The sequence below is a fragment of the Phoca vitulina genome, unplaced genomic scaffold (genome assembly GCF_004348235.1).
Source record: "Phoca vitulina isolate PV1807 unplaced genomic scaffold, GSC_HSeal_1.0 scaffold14, whole genome shotgun sequence".
NCBI lineage: Eukaryota > Metazoa > Chordata > Mammalia > Carnivora > Phocidae > Phoca > Phoca vitulina.
In genome coordinates, this window is record NW_022589717.1 from 37,281,350 (window position 1) to 37,293,926 (window position 12,577).

The 12,577-nt window shown below is 36.9% G+C and overlaps 1 protein-coding gene across 1 annotated transcript; it reads left to right on the forward strand.

The window, feature by feature from the left end:
• Positions 1-3,637: 3,637 nt before the first annotated feature.
• LOC116637334 (thymosin beta-10-like) lies at positions 3,638-3,874 on the forward strand. Its single transcript, XM_032412705.1, has one exon. It carries the CDS (start codon positions 3,638-3,640, stop codon positions 3,872-3,874), a length of 237 nt encoding a protein of 78 aa, XP_032268596.1.
• Positions 3,875-12,577: the final 8,703 nt, after the last annotated feature.

The window sequence follows — 12,577 nt, forward strand, 5'->3', positions numbered from 1 at the left end:
GTACACAATGTAACCCTCCACCTAAAGGAGCTAGAGAAAGAAGAGCAAATAAAGCCTAAACCCAGCAGGAGAAGAGAAATAATAAAGACCAGAGCAGAAATCAATGAAATAGAAACCAAAAGAACAGTAGAACAGATCAACGAAACTAGGAGCTGGTTCTTTGAAAGAATTAACAAGATTGATAAACCCCTGGCCACACTTACCAAAAAGAAAAGAGAAATGAACCACATCAACAAAATCATGAATGAAAGAGGAGAGATCACAACCAACACCAAAGAAATACAAACAATTATAAGAACATACTATGAGCAACTCTATGCCAGCAAATTAGATAACCTGGAAGAAATGCACGCATTCCTAGAGATGTATCAACTACCAAAACTGAACCAGGAAGAAATAGAAAACCTGAACAGATCTATAACCACTAAGAAAATTGAAGCAGTCATCAAAAATCTCCCAACAAACAAAAGCCCAGGGCCAGATGGCTTCCCAGGGGAATTCTACCAAACATTTCAAGAAGAATTAATACCTATTCTTCTGAAACTGTTCCAAAAAATAGAAATGGAAGGAAAACTTCCAAACTCGTTTTATGAGGCCACCATTACCTTGATTCCCAAACCAGACAAAGACCCCATCAAAAAGGAGAATTACAGACCAATATCCTTGATGAACACGGATGCAAAAATTCTCACCAAAATACTAGCCAATAGGATCCAACAGTACATTAAAAGGATTATTCACCACAACTAAGTGGGATTTATCCCTGGGCTGCAAGGTTGCTTCAACATCCACAAATCAATCAACGTGATACGATACATTAACAAAAGAACAAGAATCATATGATCCTCTCAATAGATGCAGAAAAAACATCTGACAAAGTACAGCATCCTTTCTTCATCAAAACTCTTCAGAGTATAGGGATAGTGGGTACATACCTCAATATCATAAAAGCCATCTATGAATAAACCCACAGCGAATATCATTCTGAATGGGGAAAAACTGAGAGCTTTCCCCCTAAGGTCAGGAACACGGCAGGGATGTCCACTATCACCACTGCTATTCAATATAGTTTAGAAGTCCTAGCCACAGCAATCAGACAACAAAAAGAAATAAAAGGCATCCGAATTGGCAAAGAAGAAGTCAAATTCTCACTCTTTGCAGATGATATGATACTTTATGTGGAAAACCCAAAAGACTCCACCCCACAACTGCTAGAACTCATACAGGAATTCAGTAAAGTGGCAGGATATAAAACCAATGCACAGAAATCAGTGGCATTCCTATACACCAACAACAAGACAAAAGAAAGAGAAATTAAGGAGTCAATCCCATTTACAGCTGCACCCAAAACCATAAGATACCTAGGAATAAATCTAACCAAAGAGGCAAAGAATCTATACTCAGAAAACTATAAAATACTCATGAAAGAAATTGAGGAAGACACAAAGAAATGGAAAAACGTTCCATGCTCATGGATTGGAAGAACAAATATTGTGAAGATGTCAATGCTACCTAGAGCAATCTACACATTCAGTGCAATCCCCATCAAAATACCATCCACTTTTTTCAAAGAAATGGAACAAATAATCCTAAAATTTGTATGGAACAAGAAAAGACCTCGAATAGCCAGAGGAATGTTGAAAAAGAAAAGCAAAGCTGGCGGCATCACAATTCCGGACTTCAAGCTCTACTACAAAGCTGTCATCATCAAGACAGTATGGTACTGGCACAAAAACAGACACATAGATCAATGGAACAGAATAGAGAGCCCAGAAATGGACCCTCAACTCTAGGGTCAACTAATCTTCCACAAAGCAGGAAAGAATGTCCAATGGAAAAAAGACAGTCTCTTCAACAAATGGTGTTGGGAAAATTGGACAGCCCCATGCAGAAGAATGAAACTGGACCATTTCCTTACACCACACACAAAAATAGACTCCAAATGGTTGAAAGACCTCAGTGTGAGACAGGAGTCCATCAAAATCCTAAAGGAGAACACAGGTAGCAACCTCTTCGACCTCAGCCACAGCAACTTCTTCCTAGAAACATTGCCAAAGGCAAGGGAAGCAAGGGCAAAAATGAACTATTGGGACTTCATCAAGATAAAAAGCTTTTGCACAGCAAAAGAAACAGTCAACAAAACCAAAAGACAACCGACAGAATGGGAGAAGATATTTGCAAATGACATATCAGATAAAGGGCTAGTATCCAAAATCTATAAAGAACTTCTTAAACTCAACACCCAAAGAACAAATGATCCAATCAAGAAATGGGCAGAAGACATGAACAGACATATTTCCAAAGAAGACATCCAAATGGCCAACAGACACATGAAAAAGTGCTCAACATCGCTCGGCATCAGGGAAATCCAAATCAAAACCTCAATGAGATACCACCTCACACCAGTCAGAATGGCTAAAATTAACAAGTCAGGAAACGACAGATGTTGGCGGGGATGCGGAGAAAGGGGAACCCTCCTACACTGTTGGTGGAAATGCAAGCTGGTGCAACCACTCTGGAAAACAGTATGGAGGTTCCTCAAAAAGTTGAAAATAGAGCTACCATATGATCCAGCAATTGCACTACTGGGTATTTACCCCAAAGATTCAAATGTAGGGATCCGAAGGGGTACGTGCACCCCAATGTTTATAGCAGCAATGTCCACAATAGCCAAACTGTGGAAAGAGCCAAGATGTCCATCAACAGATGAATGGATAAAGATGTGGTATATATATACAATGGAATACTTTGCAGCCATCAAAAGGAATGAGATCTTGCCATTTGCAATGACGTGGATGGAACTGCAGGGTGTTATGCTGAGCGAAATAAGTCAATCAGAGAAAGACATATATCATATGACCTCACTGATATGAGGAATTCTTAATCTCAGGCAACAAACTGAGGGTTGCTGGAGGGGGGAGGCGGGGTAGGAGGGATGGGATTGGCTGGGTGATAGACACTGGGGAGGGTATGTGCTATGGTGAGTGCTGTGAATTTTGCAAGACTGTTGAATCACAGATCTGTACCTCTGAAACAAATAATGCAATATATGTTAAGAAAAAAAAAAAAAAGATAGCAGGAGGGGAAGAATGAAGGGGGGGAAATCAGAGGGAGAGATGAACCATGAGAGACGATGGTCTCTGAAAAACAAACTGAGGGTTCTAGAGGGGAGGGGGGTGGGAGGATGGGTTAGCTTGGTGATGGGTATTAAAGAGGGCACGTTCTGCATGGAGCACTGGGTGTTATGCACAAACAATGAATCATGGAACACTACATCAAAAACTAATGATGTAATGTATGGTGATTAACATAACAATAAAATTTTTTTTTTAAAAAGCTCATGTGCCACATTTCAAAAAATTTTAAGTGTCATAAAGTCTCATTTTAGTGAGGATATGGGAAAATATGCGTTCTTACATATTGTTGATTAAAGCATATACGAGCCCCAATATGGGTTTGGTATCTCATTAAGTGAAAAAAAAGCATATAAAACAGAAGTACACCATGAAGCAAATTTTGTGATAATATTAATACTAATCAAAGTGTAATTGTAATTCTGGGTCTCTTGCTGCAGCAACTTGAGTGGGAGCACCAGGCGCTGGGTTCGGAGCGGAATTCCACAGAGCGCTTTAAGAAAATGGCAGACAAGCCGGACATGGGGGAAATTGCCAGCTTCGATAAGGCCAAGCTGAAGAAAATGGAGACGCAGGAGAACACCCTGCCGACCAAAGAGACCACTGAGCAGGAGAAGCAGGGTGAAATTTCCAAGAACCTAGGGGATTCCCCCCCCCGTCATCTTCGAGACACCCCAGTCGTGATGTGGAGGAAGAAGAGCCACCTGCAAGATGGACACGAGCGACAAGCTGCACCGTGAACCGGGGCACTCGGTGCTGACGCCACCGGCCTGCGGGTCTCTGAGGGGAACCCCCCCAATCGGACTGCCAAATTCTCCGGTTTGCCCTGGGATATTATAGCAAATTATTTGTATGTTTAATGAAAATAAAACACACCTGGTGGCAAAAAAATAAAATAAATAAAAGAGTAATTCTGGTAAAGATTACTAGAATAAATGTATACACATACATATATATACATATACATACACACACATACACACACACACACATATATATATATGAATAAGAACCACTATTTTAATGGTGTGTTTTAGTGGTAGTATAATGCATACTCAGAAATGCACTTTAAATATTATGCTATATTAAAGCAATTCAGTTCGTCATTAGACTGGTTTCAAAATTCACCAAAATGCTTAGAGTAAATATTTCTGTAGATGAGTTTTGAGTAAGAAACTTCAAATTAGTTTCTGGAAAATGAATTATCTGCGTTGAGTAGAATTAGATCACAGACACTCACTAAAAGCCTAGACCTATTTTCTGGAAATTTCCGTTGACTGTAACTAATGCAGCCACTTACTCTAGTGCTATGTTTAGTTGTTCTCTGCCACCATTCAGTTGTTTTTATCTGGCATATCATGTGTGCTTACCCTCTCAGAGCTGGACTATTCCAGGAAATTGCCTGTGAGACTTCTGAACATCTACTGTTCTGGGGGCAATCTGGCTTTTGTCTATATTAGGTGAATTCGGCAAAGAGATTTTTTGCCTCAAAGAAAAACTTAATGACATTTCAAATAAAATAACAAACAGGCTTTTTTTTTCCTAAAGTAAAAAAGTGATGGGTCAGATTAAGCCCTGATTATAGATATTGACATGAAGAAACATACAAAATTAGAAAACTAGAATGAATGCACATTTTCTTTCTTAATATTCACCCAGACAAAAGAATTCATGAAGATATAATACTTTTTAAATGGGAAAAACTAAAATAAAGTGAGGAGGGAAAAATAACAGACTTGGCTTTTCTCATTGTGTTCTAGTTTGGATCCTAAGCACAAGTATTTATTTTTCTATACTTGGGTGTGCAGATGAAAGAGGAGGTATCATAATGTACAAAAGAAAGAGCTTGGGCTTTATCATTAATCACCTTAGGATCAGATACTTACCAACCATATATTCTCAGGTAGATAACTTCCTTTCTCTAAGTCTTTGTTCCCCATAAATGTAAATGGAGATAAGTAAAACACCTGATGTGCTTCCCAGGGTACATGGGTAATAGGTGGTACACCCTATGACTGGAGTAAAATGTGTTAATGAATGCTGGAATTCCTTATAAATTGCCATGCCAATGATTATCATGTTATCATTGTGTTACTTCTGGGATTGAATGAGATTCTCCAATTCTCCGCAAATACTGATGTCACAAAAATTTATGAACAATATTAAGCTGTATCATTGCCTTATGAAAGAGGAAATGGAGAGAACATAGGACACACTTTACTACTTGATATTTCATTAGAATGGTCCCTGATGGCAATTCTGATTGTAAAGGGCTATTTCTCTACTGTGCCATGAATGAGAGAAAAGCAGCATGTACAATGTAGCCCCCACCGTTGAGAAATATTCCATCTGGCTAGGGCAAGACAGAAAAAGAGTGAGATTTAAAGTGTTTGCCAAAGATAGGACATGCAAGGTCTTTAATATTAGTCTCTGGTGGGAAGTATTATGCTTTTAGTTTGTATAAAGTACCATGTTTTCATTGAAACTCTCCATGTTAAAATATGGAGAAACCTAGTAAATAACTGTAGAAATGTAATGATTCCAGAGAAAGTTGGAGAAAGTATTCAAAAATACATGGATGTTGAGAATTTATATTGAAGCTCATCAAAGCAGAGTCTACTAGTCATCATCTTTACCTGTAGATTTAAGCCATAAAATAGCCATGGCTATTTGACATATCCAGTGAAGGAATTTTAAAGTATTATCTATCCCTGAGATTGAAACTTAGCAAACTTAGGGATTAGCTCAAGGAATAAAATCCTTTTGATTGATCAGAAGTATTTAAATTCAACAGCCTGAGAAAAAACATCCTGTCTTTACTTCTTAGAATAACAGAAAATAATAATCAAAGATAATTAAAGACAATGGAGAAGAGAAATAATGAGCAGTGTATACCTGTCTTACAAGAAAAGGCCAAATTCAAATCATCCTCTGGATTTCTGTAGCCCTCTTTTTCTATCCTGTGCCCCATAGGTATGAAATAAACAGGTAGTTCCATTATAAGTGGGAGAGTACACTTGTAGGAGCTCAGTGGGTTATAAATGAGCTCCATATAGATGCAGTAAAATGCATTTTAGTCCCAAAGGATATAATTGCCTTGTACACAATAAAGTTATACTAGCATAGGAAGGAAAATTTTCAAAAATCCTTTCATTTCATGCTAACATGATGAAGATAACTATGGCAACATTTCCTGACAGCCTAAATTAAATGGTAGATTCTGAAAAAAATCCAAATTGACTTCAGAAAGGAAATGGATTAATCAATGTCTACATAAATCTAATTTAAAGAAAATGCTTTATACAATAATGGAATGTCTGTCTAAATTATAATACATTTTAATTTTGTGTTCAACCTTGGCAATGATTTATTTACCCTGAAATGTACTTATTCATGATGACGCTTAGGTAACAATCAAAAGCTTTCTATTGCTTTCCTAGTTACTAGAGTGGATGCAATGATGCTATGCCTATATGACAGAAAACTCAGTATATTAAAAATAAAAGCAATGTCCACATTCACAACAGTTTTGAGATAAGAATTCTAAGTAACCCAAATATCCAGCTACCAATAGAGTGCCCAATTCCCTATGTCCACAAAGAATTACACTATGGAGCCATGCATTTCCACAGAGGACACTTTCACAAACACATATACATTGTATCTGTGTATATATTATCTACTTTGGCACCAAACTGGTATAGTTTCCTCACCCTACTGAACTGGACTCATGAGTAGGCTCACTTAGAGATTATATTCGAGTCAGACATGAGCAAGTTCCTCCAGGTTTTCTTATTTCTTATCTCCTTGCTCCTATTTGTTCTTTCAAGGTAGAAAGAAGCATGTTCTTAGGCTTCCCAACCAAAGAAAAGAGAATTTTCCTAAGCATATTTAATTTTAATCCTTTCAGAATTCCAACCATTACTGGTGACCCCACCCGGTCAATTGATGAGCCTGTATCTATTGTGTCTTTGTAAATTATATCAGTGTTCTTTTGGGGGGGCAAGAGGAAGTGACAAGAAACATCCTTGAATTTCTCTTGACTTGTATTTCACTAAAAATACTGATGATACCAATATCATATTCTGTGGACTAATATTTTAAGTGATGTTTTATTTTAACTCCTTAAGTATATTAATATCTTTCAGTTAGAGACAAGATATATTAAAAAAGTATATTGAGAAAACTGCCAATGAATATTTCCAAAGAATAGCATGAGTATTTGTTTAATGCGAGAAGGAACGAATGTATAAACTGTCTTTTGCTGGATCCAATTAAGTTCTTCAGAATCTCTCAGGCCTAAACTAGATGGCTAATCAAGAGTGAAGGAAAAAGAAATTCTGAAATGTTTCCTTCCTTATTTCATACACATTTGCCAAAACTTCTTTATAGTAATTAAGGAAACAAACCTAAACAAGCGTTCTTGATGATGCAACTACTTTCAGAGCTTAGTAAAAATGGCCTTGCATAGAACAACTAGTCTATTTGAGTGAAGGATTCATTTCCTTTCAATGGAGTTCACTTAACTTGCTTTAATCAATCCTATAATTTAGGGACAGTTGAAAGCAGCTATCAAAAACACTGATTTCTTTCAAGTTTTCTCAAAATTTCAAAGCCTTCATTCAAATCTTCACAGCAATACTCTATAAATAAAACATCAAAAAACTTAAATATGCATATTTCACATAACTTGGCCTGTGCTATCACAGCACTATGTTCAAAGGCCCATTAAACAATTACATGATTATACAAAATGACTTTTATTATTTTCTCTAATATGTGACTTACATATGTTTTATATTAGTGAGATTTAAATATAAATACCATCCTCTAAAACTTTTTCACTTACTACACATTTTTAAGGAAATTCTCAAGAGAATTCATAGAACATTGATATTTCCATGGCAACTGGTTGGTCTTTTAGCACCAAAAGAGAGATCACTCATCCTATTCTATAAAATGTGTTCTCTATCACATATTTAATTTGGCTAAAAAAACTAACTGATCTATACTACATTTTCTCTTGTGTCAAACACAAATTCTTAGAACTTAAGTGCTTTAGTGGTATCTATTACCTATTCAAGTGCAAGAAGTCCTTCAATTTTCTGAGAATAAAACATCCAAAATTTGAGACATTTTGCAAATTTGTACTCAAAGTATAATTACAAGCGTTCTATTTTTATCAGTATTGGGGCACTTCTGGTGCCTATCTTGCCATGCACAGCATACATAATAACAATTTTTTTGTTTGGGTTTTTTTTTTTTTTTCCCCTCTGGTTAGGTTTCCCAGTTAGCTGGTTAGGCTGTGCTAACTACAAAAGTTAAGTAAGTGTATTAGTGGAGTTTGCACTTAAATATTCATGTTATTCCAAGAATTAGGCCATTTGATGATGATGGTCTAACGCTACTCAGTTGGTCTAATATGACTTCAACTCAAGTGTATGTGATCTAGATGAAGAACACTTGCCCAAGACTCAAACTGAATAGTAAAAGATGCTATAAGAAAACGGCTAAATTTCAGCTTAGGTGGTTCCTTTTGGCACTAGCAAAATAATCATCACTGCATAATTTTTCTGAACCTTTACCATCTACTCTAAAATTACCTACTCTAAAATTAAGAGACTCTGATGGGTCAAAATACAGAGACTAGCTAAGAAAGTATCTGTAATATTTAAGCATAAAGTCCTTGTAACTTGAGTGTCAAATGCCATAAAATGTAGGCTCTTGTCATAGGTTAACTTCTTCAAAAAGATAGGGAGTTGACTTTAACCTTTGTGGAGGCAATTTGCAAATTTCTCTTGACATATTCTAATCCCTGCACTCTGACTCAAGTTTGAAAGTCCCAACGTATACATCTGTCTGCGGGTTTATCTGGACAACCCAGTATTTTCTTAATTGAAGTACAGGTGACACACAATGTTATATTAGTTTCAAGTGTACAGCAGAGTGATTCAGCAACTCTATACCTTTGTGCTATACTCACAAGTGTAGCTACCATCTCTTATCACACAACACTGTTAACAATCCTCCTGACTATATGACCAAAGTCATTTTTAAATGCAAAATGGGGGAAGTGGTCACTGAGAAATCAAAATTAATGATCTCTTGAGGTCAACCAGGGCCCAACTAATCCCCATAGTGACTTGGAAAAAATAGTAAAAAGTGTCCTCTAAACTTATTTATATTGTGAAATGATTATCACAGTGTTTATTTAATATCCATCATCTCATATAGATACAAAAAAAAACCCCTATTTTTCCTTGTGTTAAAAACTTTTATTTTTACTCTCTTGGCAACTTTCAAATGTACCATATGGCTGTATTACTATCACCATCGTGTTTTACCCCAAGTACTTATTTATCTTAAAACTAGAAGTTTGTACCTTTTGACAAACGGGCTACTTTCTAATCTCCTCAGAAACTGAAGCAGATGTTTACCCTAAAGTAAAGGACAATGTACATGGATGTGTGGGGAAAGAGATAGACCAGGTGATGATATATGGGATGGAAATGGGAATACTGAGGACAATTAAGAAAGACCAGATAAGCTTCTAAATTTGCTCCTTTCAGGAAAGTGCTAAAATCTTACTGAGATGAATTATCATTAAGGACAAAATAAAACAAAAACCAAAATAAAATCCAAGCTGGAATTTCTATGGGAAACATGGTTGACAAAATAAATGGAGAAGTAAGTGGGTTTTCATTATAGATCTCACCACCAGACACCAGAAAGGAAAGGGTGAAGCATTCCCTGTGGTGAACAGAATGGACAGCAATAGATGCACACTGATCTTTTTGGTAGCCCCAGCATGCAGATCTGTAAGGAGGTCCAGGTACCATCACCACTTTCACTTGAAGCCCAGAAGGCCACATAGAAATGTAGTAGAAAATGGACACCAAAGGCTTTCATGCAAGTTCCAATACAGCTCTTGGGCAAGAATGGAAAAAAAAATACACTTTTTACTCTTTATTGCTTTTATAATCCTGTAATGTTGGGAAATAAAAGTCTGATGAATAACATTTACACTCCAGTTTCAGTTGGTGATTATTTGAAATGCAGAATATAGCTTTATTACAAATTAAGCAGTATAAAATGCATAGATTATCTCTAGTCATCCAGGATCATACTTTGTGTGTATGTGTGTGTGTGTGTGTGTGTAAATATACACACACATACATAGAGAAAGAGAGAGACACTAATGGTATTATTCAGCTCTGCTGAAATTTGGTATACATAACTATTAGAATTCATGGATGTTCTTCATAAAGAGGCAGGTGTAAAGTATATGCACACATGCTTGATAAAAATATAAAAGCTTTGTCTCTTTTCCTTATTCATAATCTCAGCATTTTTGTACATCCTCAATGAGTTATTTAATCATGCTCAAGGTCTTTAATTGCCAGAAGAATTAGTGTTATTTGCTATTCATCTTATTGGAAATCCCTGAATGGACCCTATTCTTTTTTTTTTAAGATTTTATTTATTTATGTGAGAGAGAGACAGAGTGAGAATATGAGCAGGGTGAGGGGCAGAGGGAGAAGCACACTCCCTGCTGAGAACAGGAAGCCCTATATGGGGCTTGATCCTGGGATTCCAGGAACATGACCTGAGCTGAAGGCCGAAACTCAACCGACTGAGCCACACAGGAGACCCTGAATGGAACCTATTCTTAAGTAGGAATAGTAAGAGATAATGTTTTAGGCCTGCTTACTTCTTCCTTTTTGGTATAAAAAAATTTTACCTGGGTACCAGACCTACTCTGACTTCTTTCAGACAGAATTCCTTTAAAGAAACTTCAGCTAATCATCTCCATTCTAACAAAAATTGAAGCTCTCAATTTTTAAATTGTCAGTTTGGAAGTCTTTGAATTATCTCAACTTTTTAAAGGATTTTATGCTGAATTCCAGTAGTTAGTTATGCTTTAGTAAATATGACAAGTTCTAAGATGTGCACACAATCATCTGGTTTCAGGCCTGTGACATGTGTGATAATGTGGGTGAGTGGAGAGTCACTGGTGGATATTAAAAACATCCAAGACCTGTCTCCAGATCTATTTCTGGTATACCCATCAGGATAGCTACCCATACGGCACAGAGAACTGGAAAAGGGCAGAAACTAGAGGCAATGCCAAAAAGAAAGATCTTTTAGATTCTAAGAACTCAGAACTGTTCTATCTTTTGGTTAGTTTTAATTGGGTCAGTAACTTTTATACTTGGTCTGTTCCTTGATAGATAGAAGTAATGTGAAATCCTTTTTTTTCCCCCTCTGCCCTCAAATGCCTGCACTGAAAGTCATAACAAAATCTCCTTCAACCCTGGTGAGGGGTGGGAGGTGGTTATCCATAAAGTGTCTGGATCCACTGGCATCCCTGAAATTTACTCCTTTGGAGGAGAATCCTTCAGCAAGTGTGGATCTCTTGAAAAACCACAGCAACACCTCTTTAACACCCGTCCTGAATGTGAGTTTGCTTCTCAGCAAAGAAAAACTCATCTCTCGGGTTGAGTCATGCTTATGTGCCTAGGATGGTTGGAGTGTTGTTCCCTATTTAGTCTTCTTTCAGAAACTTCCACTGAGGTAGTAGTCAATCAGCCCTGCACAATGCAGCTCCTCATGCAGCTGTGACTGAGACGCTGGGTCTAAGCTGGACCCTTCCTACTTCTACAAGTGGGCAGTGATTCAAGATCAGCAGCTGCAAGACTGTGACATCATGGGTCTGGCACTGCTCCTGCTGCAAGTACTGGTGGGAAAAATCTGCCTTGGTTTTAAACACACTTTGTGTAGATACGCTTAAGAGATTGGTCTCTGCCTAAATCTGTACGATGACTTTGTCCTGACTGATGTCCAGCTGATTTCTTCTTTAATTCTAGCCTTATGATTTCTGCCCTTTGTACAGTCAGACTGTGAACTGATCTTGGCTGGTATCCTGGTTATGGATATTTTTATCTATGTGAACTGTGCAAGTCTGTGTGTCTTCCTAACCCAAGAGCTTTTTTGTTCTCTGCTCAACAATCACTTCTGACACATTCTAAGCCCTTTATGATCAGCTCTAAGATAAACTAGACATTTCAAACATCTTTCCCCTGTTTCTCTAAATTTCTCATGCATGCTCCCACTACAGCACTTGCTGTCTCTCTACCAATAATACCTTTCCTCAAAAGTATGCCTGGATCACTCTTTCACTTACTTCAGATCTTTATATAAATATTACTTTTCAATGAGGCTTTCCCAAACTACTCTATTCAAAATCACAACTTTATTTCTCAACTCTCCTTTTTTGCTCCTATTTTAATTTTTTCCATGACAATTATGTGTTTTACTTATTTATTAATCTGTCATTTAAAATGGAGGCCATCTAAAGAAATTTCATAATATAAATTCAATATATTTAAATATATAAATTCAGAAGAGGAAAGTATATAGCAATACAAGCCTTTCTCAAGAAA